The sequence below is a fragment of the Sapajus apella genome, unplaced genomic scaffold, assembly GCF_009761245.1.
Source record: "Sapajus apella isolate SASKATOON/1434 unplaced genomic scaffold, GSC_monkey_1.0 scaffold201, whole genome shotgun sequence".
In the NCBI taxonomy this organism is placed as follows: Eukaryota; Metazoa; Chordata; class Mammalia; order Primates; family Cebidae; genus Sapajus; species Sapajus apella.
The window spans coordinates 365,984-387,362 of NW_022437141.1; the positions used below are offsets into that span (position 1 = coordinate 365,984).

The 21,379-nt window shown below is 46.0% G+C and overlaps 2 protein-coding genes across 3 annotated transcripts in view; one reads left to right on the forward strand and one right to left on the reverse strand.

Annotated features, from left to right (window-relative positions):
* The window catches only part of NMT1 (N-myristoyltransferase 1), a 46,209-nt gene that overhangs the window by 16,499 nt on the left and 8,331 nt on the right, over positions 1–21,379 (reverse strand). For both annotated transcript variants that reach the window (XM_032269967.1, XM_032269968.1), the window contains exons 2-3: positions 9,723–9,831; positions 4,906–5,050 (exon numbers count right to left, since the gene is read on the reverse strand). In XM_032269967.1, the coding sequence (XP_032125858.1) occupies positions 4,906–5,050; positions 9,723–9,831 (254 nt within the window). The remainder of the gene's footprint in view (positions 1–4,905; positions 5,051–9,722; positions 9,832–21,379) is intronic.
* On the forward strand, positions 12,267–12,909 carry LOC116543942 (thymosin beta-4). Its single transcript, XM_032269982.1, has one exon. The coding sequence runs from the start codon at positions 12,343–12,345 to the stop codon at positions 12,475–12,477; it is 135 nt and encodes a 44-aa protein (XP_032125873.1). The 5' UTR covers positions 12,267–12,342; the 3' UTR covers positions 12,478–12,909.

Genomic DNA, 21,379 nt, shown 5'->3' on the forward strand with positions numbered 1-21,379 from the left:
GTGTGTGTGTGTGTGTGTGTGTGTGTGTGTGTATGTGTGTGTGTGCGTGTAGCCTGCCCTCTCCCTTACAACGGCCTCTGAGAACGGGTGTGTGTGTGTGTGTGTGTGTGCGCGCGCGCGCGCGCATGCACGCGTATGTGTGTGTGCGTGTAGCCTGCCCTCTCCCTTACAATGGCCTCTGAGAACAGGGTGTGTGTGTGTGTGTGTGTGTGTGTGGCCTGCCCTCTCTCTTACAATGGCCTCTGAGAACAGGTTGTGTGTGTGTGTGTGTGTGTGTGTGGCCTGCCCTCTCCAACGGCCTCTGAGAACAGGGTGGGTGTGTGTGTGTGTGTGTGTGTGTGTGTGTGTGTGTGTCATGCCCTCTCCCTTACAACGGCCTCTGAGTGCCTCCTGCTGAGCAGAGGTGGGAAAGCAGCTCTGCAGAGCACAGCAAGACTGCAGCCAAGTCTCTCAAGGCCAACATGAACCAGTACATGACCAAGGATGATACCTGAAACTTGTTTTAAAAGAATTTGGAAGTTTAAAGAAAACCCTGAACTTTCAATGGGCTTCTTTCTGCACACTATCCCTAAAATTCTTTCTGTGACAACAAACATCAAAGATCCCAAACTGTCCAGGCGTGGTGGCTCATGCCTGTTACCCTAGCACTTTGGGAGGCCGAGGCAGGTGGATCACCTGAGGTCGGGAGATCGAGACCAGCCTGACAACATGGAGAAATCCCGGTTCTACTAAAAATACAAAATTAGCCAGGCGTGGTGGCGCACGCCCATAATCCCAGCTACCTGGGAGGCTGAGGCAAGAGAATTGCTTGAACCTGGGAGGCAGAAGTCGTGGTGAGCCGAGATTGCACCATTGCACTCCACTGTGGGCAAAAAAGAGCGAAACTCCTGTCTCAAAAAAAAAAAAAAAAAAAAGACCCCAAACTAAGCAATGCAGTGCAACTGTGAAGGACTTTGGAGAAATGAGACTGGGATCTGGAAAACATTAAACCAAACAAAGACCAGGGAGAGGGAAAAGAAAGGGGAAGCTTCTCTTCGGGACCCATGGAAACCAGGTGAGTGCACATCCTCCCTTTGATAGTTACTTTTTAAAACAGAGTGGCCAGATTGGATTCCACTGAGCCAAGGCAGAAAGGATACTGCTTCCATTGACATAAGTGGCAAAGGGATGACTTTAAAAAGAAAAAAGAAGGCCGGGCGCGGTGGCTCAAGCCTGTAATCCCAGCACTTTGGGAGGCCGAGGCGGGTGGATCACGAGGTCAAGAGATCGAGACCATCCTGGTCAACATGGTGAAACCCCGTCTCTACTAAAACTACAAAAAATTAGCTGGGCATGGTGGCGCGTGCCTGTAATCCCAGCTACTCAGGAGGCTGAGGCAGGAGAATTGCCTGAACCTAGGAGGCGGAGGTTGCGGTGAGCCGAGATCACACCATTGCACTCCAGCCTGGGTAACAAGAGTGAAACTCTGTCTCAAAAAAAAAGAAAAAAAAAAAAAAAAGACATTATCTGAAGAGGGGATGAAAGGTTCCACTGGAGGCTTACGGTTGTTATACAGACTAAAACACTTCTGCTAAGAAGGCCTTTCATTTGTATTTTTTTCATCTTTGAGACAGGGACTCGCTCTGTCACCCAGGCTGGAGAGCAGTGGCACAATCATGGCTTACTGCAGCCTTGAGCTCCAGGCTCAACGATCCTCCTACTCAGCCTCCTGAGAAACTGGGACCACGGGCATGTGCTACCACGTCCGGCTAATTTTTAAATTTTTTTGTAGAGAGGAGTTCTTACCTTGTTGTCCAGGCTGGTCTTGAACTGCTGGGCTCAAGCAATCCTCATACCTTGGCCTCGCAAAGTGCTGGGATTACAGGCATTGAGCCACCATACCCGGCCTAAGAAGGCCTTTCCGTGGGTAAACCTAGGATAATTTTAAGCTTCTAAAGAATTGCAGGTCTCAGCCAGGTGCAGTGGTTCACGATGGTAATCCCAGCACTTTGGGAGGCTGAGGCAGGACAGCTTGAGCCTAGGAGTTCAAGACCAGCCTGGGCAGCATGGTGAAACCCCGTCTCCACAAAATTTAAAAATTAGCCAGGCATGGTGGCAGGCACCTGTAGTTGTAGCTACTCAGGAGGCTGAGGGGGGAGGGTTGCTTGAGCCTGGGAGGTCAAGGCTGCAGTGAGCCATGATTGTGCCACTGCACTCTAGCCTGGGTGGCAGAGCGAGACCCTGTCTCAAGAAAATAATGAGAGTCATGTAGGTCTCTTTGGTGGAATACCATTTAATTAAAACTCTCCCAAGAAGGTGGGGAGTGCTGTAAAAACACAGTGCAGCTGATACGCATGAGATTTACAATCCTCAGTCCTCCATTTAAGTGAAAAAAAATTAGAGCAAAAAGCTGTAGGTGACACCACCCCTGAAAAACTCAGAACTAGGGTGACACCTCAGCCATGCAGACAGACTAACGCACCTGGCAAGGTGGCACTTTCTACAGGCTGACACAAACAAAGGAATCTAACCGGTGCTTGACTGACCCCGAGCCTCAAAGGCAGACTCATCAGATGCTCAGGGCAACTGCTCGTCCAGAGTCCCACTCCACATGCTGCACAGAAGGCAAAGCCGAAGAAATAAAACCAAACCTTGTTCCTCCTTCCTCAAACTGTCAGGGACCGTATGAGCAATTGTGTGGCTTTCTCTTGAGCTTTCTGAGAACTAAACTGAAGCACGTTCTACATTTACAGGTGAGAAGAAAACAAAGTATTGCTGGACTGAAGAGGAACGGAAGCAAATTAATCCCAATCTGCCTCTTTTTATTTCTGAGACAGAGTCTTGTTCTGCCGCCCAGGCTGGAGTGCAGCGGTACAATCTCGGCTCACTACAACCTCTGCCTCCCAGGTTCAAGCGATTCTCCCGCCTCAGACTCCCAAGTAGTGAGATCACAGGCCCATGCTACCATGCCCAGCTAATTTTTGTATTTTTAGTAGAGATGAGGTTTTACCATGTTGGCCAGGTTGGTCTCAAACTCCTGACCTCAGGTGATCCGCCTGCTCGGCCTCCCAAAGTGCTGGGATTACAGGCATGAGCCACCATGTCCGGCCTCAATCTGCCTCTTTACCAGGTGCCACTATTTATGAAGAATGTAGCAAGGTTACTCATTTGCAAATTCCTCAGGAAAAATAAAATCAAACCAAAACGCCATCTGAAAACAGGACCAAGATGTATGGCAGCCGCCACACAACACCTCATCAGGGATTTCATTCAGAGGTGAGATATGTGGCTCTCTGCATCTTTCCTGCTCCTCAGTGAGAAACTGGTCACTGGGACCCCCATCCTGTGGCCCAAAGCCTTGCTGGAAGGCTTAGCCAGCGGGCCTGGGACCTGGCCGATGTAGGCAGCCAAACACACAACGTGGTGGGGAAATCGGGGGAATCGGCACCCCTCTTGTCCCTGGGCAGCACTCTGCTCTTCCTCTGCACCTCTTTGGCTTGCTTCTGTTGTAACCAAGCTTCTAAGAACTGCATCTGCTCTAGAGCAGAGGTTCTCAAACTTTCAAAGTGGACAGAAATCGCCTGCCAGTTCTGATTCTGCAGCTTTGGGGTGAGGCTTGACAAACTGCGTTTCTACTAGCAATTAGGCAACGCCCATCCTGTGTAGGTCTGCAGGCCACATGGAGTAGCTGTTCCCCACCTCTACAGCAGACAGATCTCCTTGGGCACGGTTGTCTTCCTCTCCTCACCAGTCTTTGGCCCTACCCTGCCCAGCCCTGCCCAGCCCTGCCCCACCCTTCTCTGCACAAAATGTGCTAGTCAAGTCTCATTGTGTTTCTGGAGGGGAGCACTAATGTGGACATTATATTTAAAAGTCATTCATATTTGGTGCTGGAACATATGTTTTTTCAACATACTTACTTTCCTAGTCACAAAGAAAATAGGAACTAGGCCATCAATGGGTCCAGAATCATGATACAACCACTTCAGAAACTTTGTCAACTGGGTCCTGAAGTTAGCCATCAAGGTTGGCTGTGGCTCAGTACTGGCAGGCGCGTCTAACAGGATGCAGTCCTCTCCAGAATCCTTTTTGACATTCTGCCTGTTCCACCCCTTTAGTGGTTCATTACAGTTTTTTTAAGGACTGCTGATGAAACCTATGTACGGTATTCCTGGTGTTGAGCCTTCACTGCTGAGCAAAATCTCAAATCGTTTTGCATTTAGTAAGCATGCATTGGCTAAGAGACAAAGGGGAAGAGGCTGGGGACTTTGCCCATTCCAGAAATAAACATGTGCCCAAACAAGACAAACTCTCTATAAGCCTGAGTGGAGAAAAAGATCTCTGGGCAGACATTCTCACTCATTGTGTGCCGAAAGTTTTGTTTTTTGGGTTTTTTTTTGGTTTGTTCATTTTCTGAGTTGGGGGGTCTCACTCCTGTCACCTAGGCTGGAGAGCAGTGGTGTGATCTCAGCTCACTGCCACCTCGACCTCCCAGATTCAAGTGATCTTCCCACTTCAGCCTCCTGAGTAGCTGGGACTACGGGTGCATGCTACTATGCCTGGCTAATTTTTTTTTTTACCTTTTGTGGAAACAAGGTCTCACTAGGTTGCCCAGGCTGGTCTCGAACTTCTGGGCTCAAACGATCCTCCCAGCTCAGCCTTCCAAAGTGCTGAGATTATAGGTGTAAGCCACTATTATTGACAAGAATCATTATTTGTTCTTAACCTGTGCTGTTATAAAATGGTAAGGTCTCTAAACAATAGTCTTCTATGCTGCATTTTAAAGACAACTCTCCGAAAATCACCACCAAGGAACTCCAGGACTCTACTGCCCTCCCTACAAATTCAGCATAAAACCCTCATGAAGGTACAGCTGAGGCAGATCCTTTGCCTTCGGCCTGGCAAAGCAAGCAAGTACATACATACCCAGCTTGGGGACGGGCTGCGTATCCCAGAACTGGTAGCTTCGCTTGCTAGCCTCCTCCATGGTTTTGGCAGGTCCCTGACCCACCGAAAACAGCTCAATGGCCTTCTGTATTTCTTGGATCCTCTCTGCTGGCAAAGAGTTCATCTGAACAAGACAAAGTTGGGGAGAGAAAAGGCTCATTATATTAGTAAGACTTTTGATTAATTATGAGTTCAAGAGTTAACGGGGGCTGGGTGCGGTGCTCAGGCCCATAATCCCAGCACTTTGGGAGGCCGAGGCAGGCAAATCACTTGAGGTCAGGGGTTCCAGACCTGCCTAACCAACACGATGAAATCCTGTCTCTACTAAAAATACAAAAATTAGCCAGGCGTGGTGGCAGGCACTTGTAATCCCAGCTATTCAGGAGGCTGAGGCAAGGAGAATCACTTGAACCTGGGAGGCAGAGGATGCAGTGAGCTGAGATGGTGCCACTGCACTCCAGCCTGGGCAACAAAGCTAGGCTCCACATCAAAAAAAAACTAAACAGTTAAGGGGTACAAGTCAAAGAAGGGGTTTGGTTCCTCTGTCCTAATCCCAGTGGTCGTTACGACTGTAGAAAAAGTGGTTGACAATGAACTATGTGACAGGCGGGTGCTGCCTGCAGCGTTTCTCCCCTTATTAGCCTTATGTTGTTTGATGGCAAAAGCAATACATGCTCAATGTGAATTTCAAACACTGCAGAAATGTGTAAGACACATAGAAAGTAAAAACCCAACAATCCCATCCCCCAAATACAATCCCTGTCATCAACAGTCTTCACTTGGGAAGGTGAGAAGAGGCAAATGTAATTCCAGAGGTTTTTTTTTTTTTTTAAATATAATAGAGCCAGGGTCTCGCTATGTTGCCCAGGCTGGAGGGCAGTGGCTATTCAAAGGTGCGATCCTACCACTGATCAGCATGGGAGTTTTAACCTACTCCATTTCCAACCTGGGCCGGTTTATCCCTCCTTTAGGCAACCTGGTGTGCCCCCACTCCTGGGAGGTCACCATATTGATGCCGAACTTAGTGCGGACACCAGATTGGCATAGTGCACTACAGCCCAGAACTCCTGGACTCAAGCGATCCTCCAGCCTCAGCCTCCCGAGCAGCTGGGGCTACAGGCATGCGCCACTGTACCTGGCAATTCCAGGGTTTTTTTGCATGGAAGTTCCAAATGCACACATAAGCTTTTCAAAAACTAAAATTAGATCATATAATATTATTGTACAAACTGTCTTAGAGACCTTTCCAGGTGAAAACACATGGACCTAACCATTCTACCAGCCAGTACATATGACCACAGTATATTTAGCCAACCCCCTACTCATGGGCATTTTGGTGATTTTGTTCTTCAGTAATACAACAATGTTGTAGTGAATTTTCTGTTTTTTTTTTTTTTTTGTTTTTTTTTTTTTGAGACAGGTCTTGCTCTGTCACCCAGGCTGAAGTGCAGTGGCACAATCATGGCTCACTGCGGCCTCAACCTCATGGATTGAAGGGATCTTCCCACTTCAGCCTCTTGAGTAGCTTCGACTATAGGCATGTGCCACCAAGCCCAGATAATTTTTCTTTGTTTTTTGTAAAGACGAGGTCTCACTATTTGCCTGGGCTGGTCTCAATCTCCTGAGCTCAAGCCATCTGCCCACCTCAGCCTCCCAAAATGCTGGTATTACAGGCGACCACACCCAGCATAAATTTTCTTATACATCTATTTTTACCCACTGGGATATGTATTTCTATAGGATAAAGTTAAGTAAGAGGCTTACTGGATCAAAAGGTATACACATTTGAAATTATTTATCATCAATTCGCTCTCTAAAAAGAGACTATCAATTAATAACCCAATAAACGATGTATGAGAATAGCTCCAAGCCAGGCACAGTGGCTCCCGCCTATAATCCCAGCACTTTGGGAGGCCGAGGTGGGTGGATAACCTGAGGTCGGGAGTTTTGAGACCAGCCTGACCAACACGGAGAAACCCAATCTCTACTGAAAATATAAAATTAGCTGAGCATGGTGGCACATGCCTGTAATCCCAGCTACTTGGGAGGCTGAGGCAGGGGAACTGCTTAAACCTGGGAATCGGAGATTGTGGTGAGCTGAGATCGTGCCACTGCACTCCAGCCTGGGCAACAAGAGTGAAACTCCATACCAAAAAAAAAAAAAAAAGAGAAAGAGCAGCTCCAGACAGAGGCTCATCATTAAGATTTACCAACCCTCAGTTGAGAGTGGTGGCTCACACCTATAAACCCAGCACTCTGAGAGGCTGAGGTGGGAGGATTCCTTAAGCCCAGGAGTTCAAGACCAGCCTGGGCAATATAGTAAGTACTCCGTCCCTATTTTAAAAAAAAAAAAAAAGTTTACCAAGGCTTAAGCTATGCCAATCTAAGAGAAAAAATTATGGCTTTAATGGTCATTTCTTCTGTTATGAGTTTAACCATCTTATTATTTATTGATTAAACATTAATATTTTTTCTTTTTGAACTGCCTATTCAATTATTTTAAACTGACTAATATATATACTGCAAATAATTCCCCAGATTGTTATTTTATGACTTTTATGGTTTCATATTTGTCAATTTTTATTTTATGGCTTCTTCGTCCTATGTCAGGCTTAGGATAATAAAAATACATATATGTTCTTCTAATACTTTTATTTACTTTTCTATTTTTCACTTAGATTATAAAGGAAAGGAAGAATATAAACCAATATGTTCATATTGCTTAGCCTGGGAGGTAGGATTTTAATTTTCTTCCCCTTGCTGTTTATTAAATTCTCAGCCAGGAGTGGTGGCTCACTCCTGTAATCTCAGCAATTCAGGAGGCCATAGCAGGCAGAACTCTTGTACCTGAGTTAGAGACCAACCTGGGCAATGTAGTGAGATCCTGTGTCTACAAATAATAAAAAAAATTAGCCGAGTGTGGTGGTGTGCACCTGTAGTCCTGGCTACTTGGGAGGCTGAGGTGGGAAGACTGCTTGAGTCCAGGAAGTAGACGCTGCAGTCAGCCATGTTCGCACTTCTGTACTCCAAGCTGAGTGACAGAGTCTCAAAAAAATAAAAAAAATAAAAAGGAAAGACCCCACCTACCTTGTGGGGATGGTAATGGTTTGGGGCTAATTTAAATGAAGTGCAACATGGTATTAAATAATAACGGTATTTTTTTGTAGTGGGTTTTACATTGGAAATAGTAAAAAATTACTGGAAGTCCTATTTCAATAAGGTAGTAGATTCAAGTTGAAGCACAACATTTGAGGCATACAGCAAAGTGTGGTTATATTGGAATGCAAATGGATTTTTTACCAGGTTTACAAACTATTTCAGAGGCAGTTCTTTGCTTTTTTTTAATTTTTTTTTTTTTTTCCTGAAATGGAATCTCATCCTGTTGCCCAGGCTGGAGTGCAATGGCGTGATCTTGACTCACTGTAACCTCCCTCTCCCAGGTTCAAGTGATTCTCCTGCCTCAGCCCCCTGAGTACCTGAGATTATAGGTGCATGTCACCACAGGCAGCTAATTTTTTTTTTCCTCCCCCCCGAGATGGAGTATCACTCTGTCGCCTAGGGTGGAGTTCAATGTCTCGATCTCAGCTCACTGCGACTTCCACCTCCCAGGTTCAAGCGATTCTCCTGCCTCAGCCTCCTGTAGATGGGACTACAGGCACACGCCACCACATCTGGCTAATTTTTGTATTTTTAGTAGAGGCTGGGTTTCGCCATGTTGGTCAGGCTGGTCTCGAACTCCTGATCTCAGATGATCCACCCACCTTGGCCTCCCAAAGTGCTGGCATTACAGGCATGAGCTACCGACCCTGGTTTCAAAGGCAGTTCTAAAAGGCGAATTATGGATATGTCTGAGTTGTCCCCCTGCCCATGAGCCTACTGTGAAGAAGACAACGCTTATCTGAAATTGTTTTATTTTGTAATGTTGTTTTATTTAAGAAACAAGATGATCCTTACCCATACCTCTGGGTTTCATGCCAGCATGTCAGTCTTGGGTTGTAAGCCTTAGGCCACTGGTTCTCATGGAGACTCAGAAAAGACTCTGTGGGACTCATGGTTTTCATTATAATGACTATGGCATTAAGAGAATGTTTGCAAATATATAAAAGCCTTAAGAAGAGGTCTTTGGCTGAACAGAGTGGCTCAGCTTGTAATCTCAGCACTTTGGGAGGCTGAGGCAGGAGGACTGCTCGAGCCTAGGAGTTCAAGATCGGCTTGGGTTACACAGTGAGACTCCATCTCTACAAAAAATTTTTTTTTAAAATTGGCCAGGTGTGGTAGCATGCACCTGCAGTCCCAGCTACTTGGGAGGCTGAGGTGGGAGGATCACTTGAGCCTAGGAGAGGAGGCTGCAGTGAGCTATAACCATGCCAAGGCACTCTAACTTGGACAACAGAGGGAGACCTTGTCTCAAAAAAAAAAGGGGGGGGGCCTTTCATTGTCAGAGCAGTGGGGACATAAGACAGAGAAGACTGAGAACCACTGCTCTAGGCGCTAGGGGCTGTCACACATAGCCCCCGCCCCGGGCACTGGCACAGCAGCACATGCAGTAGGAACCTGTCAATTCTGATGGGCCCCATGCTTGGGAGTCAGTGTCTGACCTGCTGTGTCTTTTAGGGTACTAAGAGCAGTTTCGCCACCTAGTCTAGGGCAGCAGAGGACAGCACTGGGATCCAACTCTTCCATCTTGAAGTAATACCAGTGGAGAACGTCAATCTAAGTTGTTCCTATACATTTACCTCAAAACTCTCTCATGTGACAAAGTGACTCAGTCACACAAAACAGAGCCTCCTTGTTACCTTCACAGGCTGATCCTGGGTTGACTCTGTCTCACTGCCTTTTTCTTTCTTCTTTTTTTGTTTCTTTTTCTTCTTTTTGGCTCCAGTGTCATTGGCTGGACTCAAACCACTGTAACAAAAAGTAAATACTGATGCAGGGTTTAAAAAAAAAATCTGTTTTGTGGGACCCCTGACAAAGAGCTTTCTGTGGAGCCAGGCCTTCCTTAATCAAGCCTGTTGGCTTCAGACTGAAGAACCCAGGTCCAGAAAGGGCATTTGGAGGACACCAGCTCTCCTCCCCACTTGCGCCCCCTCAGCTTTCAGGGAGGGAGTGCTGGGCAAGGAATGTCCTATTTGTGCGAAAGGGCCTTTTCCGTTCTTGGTTTTATTTTATGTTTATTTTCTTTAGATTGCCAGGGTAATGGCACCAAACACGAATGATAATTGCTAACAAGGCATTCATACAACACGTCCTTGACCTCTGAATGTAAAAGGATGACAGCCAAAAGGCAGTGGTGGGCTTTTTCTGGAATGCTTTGACCTTCCTTCCCCCACCTCACAAATGTATTAGGTTTCATGAGTTTCCCCAGCTGGATATGGAGCACAAGACAGTATGAAAACGGAGTGAGGGATGAGGAAAAAGGCAGATTAACATTGCTGCAATCTGTGTCCAGAATGGTCAATTATGATAAACACCTAAATCGGCCAGGCACATTAGCTCACACCTGTAATCCCAACACTTCGCGAGGCCGAGTCGGGTGGATCACTTGAGGTCAAGAGTTTGAGACCAGCCTGGCCAACATGGCAAAACCCTGTTTCTATTAAAAACACAAAACTTAGGCCAGGCGCAGCGGCTCACGCCTATAATCTCAGCATTTTGGGAGGCCAAGGCAGGCGGATCACAAGGTCAAATGATCGAGACCATCCTGGCCAACATGGTGAAACCTCATCTCCACTAAAAAATGTAAAAATTAGCTGGGCGTGGTGGAGCACGCCTGTGGTCCCAGCTACTTGAGAGGCTCAGAAAGAATCACTTGAACCTAGGAGGCAAAGGTTGCAGTGAGCCGAGATTATGCTGCTGCACTCCAACCTGGCGACAGACAAGACTCCGTCTCAAAAAAAAAAAAAAAAAAAAAATCAGCCGGGGGCTGGAGGCCCGGGACCTGTAGTCCCAGCTACTCAGGAGGATGAGACAGGAGAACCACTTGAACCTGGAAGGTGGAGGTTGCAGTGAGTTGAGACCATGCCACTGCACTCTAGCCTGGGTGACAGAGAGAGACCCTGTCTCAAAAGAAAAGAAAAGAAAAAAAAAAAAAAAAAAAAAGAAATGCCTAAATCAGATCTGCAGGATTGAGGACAACTGTGTTGGCCAGCTCACACTGAGAGATTGCCACTGGCAAAACGCAGCATTAGGAATCTTGGGAAACTAAAACAACCGCACCCAGTAACTCCTGCCATGGAGAGATTACAAGAAACATCCATGTGTGTATGCACATGTGCACATGTGTACATCATCAAGAGGACTTCTTATGCTGCTTTCCTCTATATGACACACCCAATGAATGAAGCAAAAAGATTTTGCTAAATTAAAAAATAGAGATGGGGGTCTCCCTATGTTGCCCAGGCTGGTCTCAAACTCTAGGCTTGAGTGATCCTATTGCCTTGTCCTCCCAAAGTACTGGGATTACAGGTGTGAGCTACCATGCCTAGCCTCTTAGCCATGTTGAAAAGTCAAAATTGGCTAGGCGCAGTGGCTCATGCCTGTAATCCCAGCACTTTGGGAGGCCAATGCAGGCAGATCATGAGGTCAGCAGTTCGAGACCAGCCTGGCCACGATGGTGAAACCCCGTCCATCTCTACTAAAAATACAAAATTAGCTGGGCATGGTGGTGTGTGCCTGTAATCCCAGCTACCTGGAAGGCTGAGGCAGAATTGTTTGAACCCAGGAGGCGGGGGTTGTTGTGAGCCAAGATGGCGCCACTGCACTCCAGCTCTGGACAACAGAGCAAGACTCCATCTTGGAAAAAAAAAAGTCAAAATTCAGAGTCCAACCTGAGTACAGTGAATCCTAATCTGTGGGATCAGCTAAACCCAGAGATAATTTTAACTGTATATTCTAAATAACCAATTTTCAAAGAATTAGAAGGCCCAGCATGGTGGCTCATGCCTGTAAACCCAACACTTTTAACACTTTGAGAGGCTGAGGCAGGCAGATCACTTGAGCGCAGGAGTTCAAGACCAGCATGGGCAACATGGCGAAACCCTGAATCTACCAGAAATCCAAAAATTAGCCACATGTGGTGGTGCACTTGTAGTTCTAGCTTGTAGTCCCAGCTACGCAGGAGGCTTGGCTTGAAGCCTGGGAGAAGGAGGCTGCAGTGAGCCAAAATCACAAAACTATACTTCAGCCTGGGCAATAGAGCCAGACACTGTCTCAAAACAAACAAACAACCCAAAATTAAAACAATATAAAATACATTTTCCCATTAACATTATGGGAAATACAATTTATAATTCAGAAAGACTTCAGGGTCTCAAAATGCCTTGGAGTTATTAAGAATATTACTGAACTCGGTGGTGGCCACTGCGCAGACCAGACTTCGCTCGTCCGTGCGCCTCGCTCCGCTTTTCCTCCGCAACCATGTCTGACAAACCCGATATGGCTGAGATCGAGAAATTCGATAAGTCGAAACTGAAGAAGACAGAAACGCAAGAGAAAAATCCACTGCCTTCCAAAGAAACGATTGAACAGGAGAAGCAAGCAGGCGAATCGTAATGAGTCGTGTGCCGCCAATATGCACTGTACATTCCACAAGCATTGCCTTCTTATTTTACTTCTTTTAGCTGTTTAACTTTGTAAGATGCAAAGAGGTTGGATCAAGTTTAAATGACTGTGCTGCCCCTTTCACATCAAAGAACTACTGACAACGAAGGCCGCGCCTGCCTCTCCCATCTGTCTGTCTGGCTGGCAGGGAAGGAAAGAACTTGCATGTTGGTGAAGGAAGAAGTGGGGTGGAGGAAGTGGGGTGGGACGAATGTGAAATCTAGAGTAAAACCAAGCTGGCCCAAGGTATCCTGCAGGCTGTAATGCAGTTTAATCAGAGTGCCATTTTTTTTGTTCAAATGATTTTAATTATTGGAATGCACAATTTTTTTAATATGCAAATAAAAAGTTTAAAAACTTAAAAAAAAAAAAAAAAAAAAAAAAGAATATTACTATCTGGCCGGGCGCGGTGGCTCAAGCCTGTAATCCCAGCACTTTGGGAGGCCACGGTGGGTGGATCACGAGGTCAAGAGATCAAGACCATCCTGGTCAACATGGTGAAACCCCGTCTCTACTAAAAATACAAAAAATTAGCTGGGCATGGTGGCACGTGCCTGTAATCCCAGCTACTCAGGAGGCTGAGGCAGGAGAATTGCCTGAACCCGGGAGGCGGAGGTTGCGGTGAGCCGAGACCGTGCCATTGCACTCCAGCCTGGGTAACAAGAGCGAAACTCCGTCTCAAAAAAAAAAAAAAGAATATTACTATCATTTCATAGAAAGTGATACTGTATACCTATGTACAGGGAGAAAATGATCTGAAATCACATGCTGCCATTTCCCTTCATAGAATGTCTTCAGTTTCTCCTATCTCTTCCCGTTCCTGGTAGGAATGCTTACATCCGGACTTCAGGAACTTACCCTTGGACTTGTTACCTCCAGCCTTTTCTGGATCTGCCTTCACAATCTTTCTGCATCACCTAAACTCCATATAGCTGTGGGACTTACCTCTGTGAAAATGGCTTTCCATGTGTCCCTCCCATGCTTGAAATTCTAGAGTGGCTGCAGCTTCTTAACTTGGAAGGTATCAAGCCCAACTTTTCTCTACACCCATCAATCACCCTGAGTTCCACTTAGGCTGTCCACCCTGGCCTCCCACAGCTTCCATTTGGCCAGGCCTCTCAATGACCCTGATGCAGAAAGACTGTGAAGTCAGAGAGAGATCCGGTTAAGTCTGGAGTTTCCTTTAGTACAAGCATAAGGTCATGAAGTCCAGATGCAAGTGCACCTACTTGGTATGATATTAACGAGACCCAAAAGGCGCTAACATGGAGGGAAGACTGAGAACACTCAAAGGGGAAATAAGGTAACTTCCTTAAAACCAGATGCTTAGCAAAACCCCCAAGGCCATGGCAAAGAACAGAAACCATAAAGTCATTTATGGCCTAAAGATAACTTCTTCTTAATAACTCAATTTTGTTATCGCACACAGGACCATCTGCAGCCTATGACAACTCTGTGGTTTTCCTACTCTAGATATTTTCACTTGTCTCAGGATTATGTGCAGCATTATAAGATTTAAAAACTGGCTGATGTTAGGAGACAAAGCAGTGTCCCACTGTTGGATACAATTTGTAAGTCCTTATTCATATCAGCTTGTGAAACAAATTATCTGGCCCCAGCATATGAATTACCATAATAACTTTTTATAATTCTACAAAAGAAACAATCAAAAAGGTAAGGTGAAGAATTGCTATATATTAACCAACTGGAGACTTACTAGACACAATTTCACATGGGGAAAATAGAAAAAATTACTTCTTCCAACTTTGAAAGTCTTTACAAGTATGCAAAATTGCTGTAAAAACTACCTTCCTGCCTTTTTCTTGCTATTCAGTGGAGACATTTCCATGTAGCTATTACCTCATGAACCCAATTTTTATGGAAGGATCTGGGGCTAAACTCTTGTTCTGTTTTATGCATTGCCGATACAAGTGTTTAGAAATCCCCAAGACTGAAACTACAATCAGAAAGCAAATTTCATTTTGCTTACATTGGCTTGAATTTGTACATGCAGCCAGTTACTGAGCAATAATCCTGTTTCAACTTGTACATCAAGCACATGGCTGAAAAACAAAGAAAAGTTTTTCTTTCCTTGTGCTGTGGATTTTTTTTTTTTTTTGAGACAGAGTTTCACCTAGGCTGGCTGGTGTGCAATGGCACGATCTCAGCTCACTGCAGCTTCTGCCTCCTGGGTTCAAGGTATTCTCCTGCCTCAGCCTCCTGAGTAGCTGGGATTACAGGAATGTACCACCAAGCCCAGCTAATTTTTGTATTTTTAGTAGAGACAGGACTTCACCATGTTGGTGAGTCTGGTCTCAAACTCCTGACCTCAGGTGATTCACCTGCCTCAGCCTCCCAAAGTGCTGGGATTACAGGCGTGAACCACCATGCTTTTTAATGAGTCATTTTCACTGAGCTACCAAGTGTTGAGCCCCATCTGTGAGGACACATTATGAGTTCACACAGTTTTACAGTCAACATCCCCAAACAGGAAGACAACCAATTCAGCAAAAGCAGACTTACAGGGAGCCCACTAGGGTTAGCTTTCACGGTAATTACAATAATTTAATTATTCATAGGAAACCAAGCTCAGAGACATTGAGAGTAGGATTTCAAAAAACATCCTAGCAAGCAAATGCTACTTCACAGAAAAATGGTCTAAATTTAAACGTAGAGAAAACAAAACTATAGGACCTCACCAAAGCCAGGCTAATCCTTCTCCAAGAATCTGACATCATTTTTTGTTTGTTCATTTTTTTTCTCATTTTTGAGACGGAGTCTCACTCTTGTTGCCCAGGCCGGAGTGCAGTGGTGTGATCTCAGCTCACTGCAACCTCTGCTTCCCAGGTTCAAGCGATTCTCCTGCCTCAGTCTCCCAAGCAGCTGGGACTACAGGCACTTGCCACGACGTCCAGCTAATTTTTTGTATTTTTAGTAAACATAGGGTTTCACCATGTTAGCCAGGATGGTCTCGATCTCCTGACCTCGTGATCCACCCTCCTCAGCCTCCCAAAGTGCTGGGATTCCAGGTGTGAGCCACCGCGCCAGGCTTGTTTATTTTTTTTTTTTATTTTTGGCTTGTTTATTATTATTATTATTATTTTTTTTTTTTTTTTTTGAGACGGAGTTTCACTCTTGTTACCCAGGCTGGAGTGCAATGGCGCGATCTTGGCTCACCGCAACCTCCGCCTCCCGGGTTCAGGCAATTCTCCTGCCCTAGCCTCCTGAGTCGCTGGGATTACAGGCACACGCCACCATGCCCAGCTAATTTTTTTTTGTATTTTTAGTAGAGACGGGGTTTCACCATGTTGACCAGGATGGTCTCGATCTCTTGACCTCGTGATCCACCCGCCTCGGCCTCCCAAAGTGCTGGGATTACAGGCTTGAGCCACCGCGCCCGGCCTTATTATTATTTTTTAAGAAGGAATCTCGCTGTCGCCTAGGCTAGCGTGCAATGGCATGATCTTGGCTCACTGTGGCCTCCTCATCGCAGGTTCCAGCAATTCTCCTGCTTCAGCCTCCTGGGTGGCTGGAATTACATGCACATGCCACCATGTCCAGCTAATTTTTGTATTTTTAGTAGAGACAGGGTTTCACCATGTTAGTCAGGCTGGTCTTGAACTCCTGACCTCAGGTGATCTGCCCATCTCATCCTCCCAAAGTGCTGAGATTACAGGTGTGAGCCACTGCACTCAGCCTCATTGTTTTTAAAATTTTTTTGGTTTTTTTTTTTTTTTTTTTTTTTTTTGAGACAGAGGCTCACTCTGTCACCCAGGCTGGAGTGCAGTGGCATGATCTCAGCTCACTGCAAACTCTGCCTGCCAGGTTCAAGCAATTCTCCTACCTCAGCCTCCTGCATAGCTGGGACTACAGGCACATGTCACCATGCCTGGCTAATTTTTTGTATTTTTAGTAGAGATGGGGTTTCACCATGCTGGCCAGGCTGGTCTTGAACTCCTGACCTCGTGATCTGCCCACCTCAGCCTCCCAAAGTGCTGGGATTACAGGGGTTTCACCACACTGGCCAGGCTGGTCTCAAACTCCTGACCTCATGATCCATTCACCTTGGCCTCCTAAAGTTCTGGGATTATAGGCCTGGGTCACTGCACCTGTCCTTTTCTCTTTTTTTTTTTTTTTTGTAAGATGGAGTCTCGCTCTGTTGCCCAGGCTATAGTCCAGTGGCATGATCTCGGCTCACTGCAACCTCTGCCTCCCAGGTTCAAGCAATTCTCATACCTCAGCCTCCTGAGTAGCTGGGATTAGAGACACCCACCACCAGGCCCGGCTAATTTTTGTATTTTTAGTAAAGATGGGGTTTCACCATGTTGGCAGGCTGGTCTTGGATTCCTGACCTCAAGTGATCCACCACACCCGGCTCTTTGTTCATTTTTTAGACAGGGTCTTGCTCTGTCATCCAAGCTGGAGTGCAGTGGCACCATCAGGCTCAACGGCAGCCTCCAACTCCTGGGCTCATGCAATCATCTTGCTTCAGCCTCCTAAGTAACTAGGATTAGAGTGCACCACCATGCCTGGCTAATTTTAGTCTGGTCTCAAACTCCTGGGCTCAAGTAATCCTCCTGCTTTGGCCTCCCGAAGAGCTGGGATTACAGGCATGAGCCACCATGCCTGGCTGGCATCCTTTTCAAAGGGATTTGAAGTCCACACCCACTGGCTGGGTATCCTAGGGCATGCTGCCATTCAGCACACTGAAACAGAAATCTCTTAGAGATTTAAGCTGCCAGTCGCCTTAATGTAATTCAAAAACTGAGATTGGCCAGAACCAGAATCTTAGAATACAGCAAATCAAAGTCCAACTTGCTTCATTTGGTTTCAAACTAAAGATCAGAGATTTAAGTAAAGTTTGCCTTGGTGCAGCAACTTCCTTCCTGAGGGAGGAAGTGCCTCCTTCCTCAGAAGGGAGATGGCAGTTCATACAAAAATTGTGAGGTATACATTCTAAAGCTGATCAGCTCAAGCCATCAATGACCAACCTAGCAAATAAAGGGTGAAGTAGAATAACAGATCCAGGAACAGAGCAGAAAGGCAATCAAGAAACGTCATTTTTTTTTTTTTTTTTTTTTTTTTTTTGAGACGGAGTGTCGCTCATCACCCAGGCTGGAGTGCAGTGGCGCTATCTTGGCTCATTGTAGCCTCCGCCTCCTGGGTTCAAGCAATTCTCTGCCTCAGCCTCCTGAGTAGCTGCGATTATAGGCACCCACCACCATGCCTGGCTAATTTTTATATTTTTAGTAGAGATGGGGTTTCACCATCTTGGCAAGGCTGGTCTTGAACTCCTGACTTTGTGATCCACCCGCCTTGGCCTCCCAAAGTGCTGGGATTACAGGCATGAGCCACTGTGTCCAGCCAAGAAATGTTATCTTTTAACGAAGGCCAAAATATTCCAAGTTCAAACATTTAAGAAATCCTAAGGATGCTCTTGTATAAATTCAGACCTGGGGGTGGAGATGGAAAACGAACTTCAGTACTTATTTCTAGAAATAGAATGCAGCGCTGGGTGTGTGAGCAGGTGGGCAGTAAGGGCAAGCTAGCAGATGAATGGCAGGAGAGAACTTCCAGAAAATACGAGCAGCGAGGGTCCATATGTGGGCCTCCTCTCAGTCCTACTGGATGATGTAATCCGCTCAGAACTGCATACCCGCAAAGAGAAAGCTCTATCATAGGGGAGGGGAAGCTGAGCCTCCAACACTGGAATCTCAGGACAATCTGGCTTAACCTGTTGTTTACAGAAGAGGAAACCAAGGCCCAGAGATGTGAGGCAAACTGGCTATCAACTAACCAACTAGCATCTAGGGAGGAGCCACCAATCTCTAAAGACTCGGGGCCATTTCCACCCAAAGGCTAGTTTCCTTCCCTATAAGAATTGATTTGAGAATCCTCCAAAGCCAAGGGAATATTGTTTCCCCACATTGGGCTATAGAACACAGCTTTGGTGTTTGACAGCAGCAAGCATCAGAAGTAATGAAGAAAGTGAGTCATGTTGTATCCAGAAAGCCAGCTCTGACTATTCTAGTTCTCTCATGTTTGTTTTAAAACTATAATCTCCTAAAACACTTTATATATAATAATGTATTACTTTCTTGGCTTCCTAATGACATGAAAAATTTCATAAGCATAGGGACTATATCTCTACATTTTCTTTCTTTTTTTTTTTTTTTTTGAGATTGGAGTCTTGCTCTGCTGCCCAGGCAGATGGCATGATCTTGGCTCACTGCAACCTCCACCTCCTGGGTTCAAACGATTCTCCTGCCTCAGCCTCCCAAGTAGCTGGGATTTCAGGCATGTGCCACCATGCCTGGCTAATTTTCATATTTTTAGTACAGACAGGGTTTCACCATGTTGGCCAGGCTGGTCTCGAACTTCTGGCCTCAAGTGATCTGCCCGCCTCAGCCTCCCACAGTGCTGGGATTACAGGGGTAAGCCACCATGTCCGGCCAGGACTACATCTTATACAGCTGTTTCCCACGGCACCTCTAGTTATGCTGAGCAAACAGTTAAGAGTTCAACAATTGGGCTAGGTGTGATGAAACCCGGTCTCTACTAAAAACACAAAAAAATTAGCTGGGCGTGGTGGTGGGTACCTGTAATCCCAGCTACTTGGTAGGCTGAGACAGGAATATCACTTAAACCTGGGAGGTAGAGGTTGCGATAAGCTGATCTTGCCATTGCACTCCAGCCTGGGGAACAAGAGTGAAACTCCATCTCAAAAAAGAGAAAGAGTTCAACAATTATATTCCTAACTGATGCTTTATAGGCATAATAGACTAAAATAAAACCTTGAAAAGCTAGAGCCCAAAAGAGGGTCAGCAAAACATCTTTAGTACTGTTTGCACACAACAGCTATGTCAATCTATGAAAGCAATGGAAATGCTGTGCTCTTGGGCCACTGATTGAGATTGTAAATTACAAACTTTTTTTTAATAATAATAAAAAAACAGGCCAGGTGCAATGGCTCACACCTGCAATCCCAGCACTTTAGGAGGCCAAGGTGGGTGGATTACTTGAAGTCAGGACTTCGAGAGCAGCCTGGCCAACATGGCAAAACCCCATCTCTACCAAACCAAAAGTAGCCGGGCGTGGTGGTGCATGCCGGTAATCCCAGCTACTCAGGAGGTTGAGGTAGGACAATCGCTTGAACCTGGGAGGGGAAGGTTGCAGTGAGCCGAGATTGCCCCACTGCACTCCAGCCTGAGCAACGGAGGGAGACTCCGTCTCAAAATAAAAATAAGAAGTGGCTGTTTCTTTCTTTTTTCTTTGTTTTGGACAGGGTCTTGCCTTGTCATCCAGGCTGGGGTCCAATGGCACAATCATGGCTCACTGCAGCCTCAACCTCCCAGGTTCAAGCGATCCTCTCACCTCAGCCTCCTGGGTGGCTAGGACTACAGGTGCACGCCACCATACCTGGCTAATTTTTGTATGTTTTGTAGAGACAGGGTTTCACCATGTTGCCTAGGCTGCTGGTCTTGAATTCCTGGGCTCAAGGGATCCACCTGCCTCAGCCTCCCAAAGTGCTGGGATTACAGGTGTGAGTTACCACATCCAGCTCTAATTTTCTTATTCATTATCTTCTCTCCTCTTAGGCTCTGTCCTAGTTCTTGTAGAGTTAAAACAGGTCTAGCCAGGTGTGGTGGTGTGAACTTACAGTCCCAGCTACTCAGGAAGCTGAGGTGGGAGGATCTCCTAAGCCCAGGAGTCTGATGATATGGTTGTACACCATGATGAATAGCCACTGTACTTCAGCCTGGGTGACAAAGTGAGACCCCATCTCTAGTAAGCAAGCAAATAAAACACAAACAAAAAAAGCCAACTGTAACTATTTCTTTTTCTTTTTCTTTTGAGACAGTTTCGCTGTTGTTGCCCAGGCTAGAATGCAATGGTGCAATCTTGGCTCACTGCAACCTCTGCCTCCCAGGTACAAGCCTTTCTCCTGTCTCAGCCTCCCAAGTAGCTAAGATTGCAGGCATGTGCCACCATGCCCAGCTAATTTTTTTGTATTTACTGGAAATGAGGTTTCCCAAAGTGCTAGGATTACAGGCATGAGCCACTGCGCCTGGCCCACTGTAACTGACTATTTCTTTTTTTTTTTTTTTTTTTGAGACGGAGTTTCGCTCGTTACCCAGGCTGGAGTGCAATGGCGCGATCTCGGCTCACCACAACCTCCGCCTCCTGGGTTCAGGCAATTCTCCTGCCTCAGCCTCCTGAGTAGCTGGGATTATAGGCACGTGCCACCATGCCCAGCTAATTTTTTGTATTTTTAGTAGAGACGGGGTTTCACCATGTTGACCAGGATGGTCTCGATCTCTTGACCTCGTGATCCACCCGCCTCGGCCTCCCAAAGTGCTGGGATTACAGGCTTGAGCCACCGCGCCCGGCGTAACTATTTCAAATGGTTTCAATGTCTTAAACATAGACCACAGGTTTACAACATAAGAAAAAAAGTTAGGGAAATAAAATTCACAACTTTTGGTCACTTTTTTTTTTCACTGTAGCTCTCATCAGATCTCATGGCCATTTGATTTTTTACTTTTATTTTTTAAAGGCTAGTCGAGTGAAGAAGTGGGAATGGAAAAGGAATAAAGAAATATATAACTGGTTATGACAAATTAGTCATAAACATCACTGCACCGGCCACCACTTGTTTTCTACCTCTGGAAAAAAAACAAAAAAAAACAGGAGTTGGAGACCAGCCTGGGGAATACAGTGAGACCTTATCTCTACATACACACATACACAAAATCAGCCATGAGTGGTGGCGTATGCTTGTAGTCTCAGTTACTCGGGAGGCTGAAGCAGGAGATTGTACCACTGCACTACCATCTGTGTGGCAGAATGAAAC

Excerpts from the sequence above, each read along its gene's own strand:
- LOC116543942 (XM_032269982.1), top strand. The coding sequence starts at position 12,343 with ATGTCTGACAAACCCGATATGGCTGAGATCGAGAAATTCGATAAGTCG.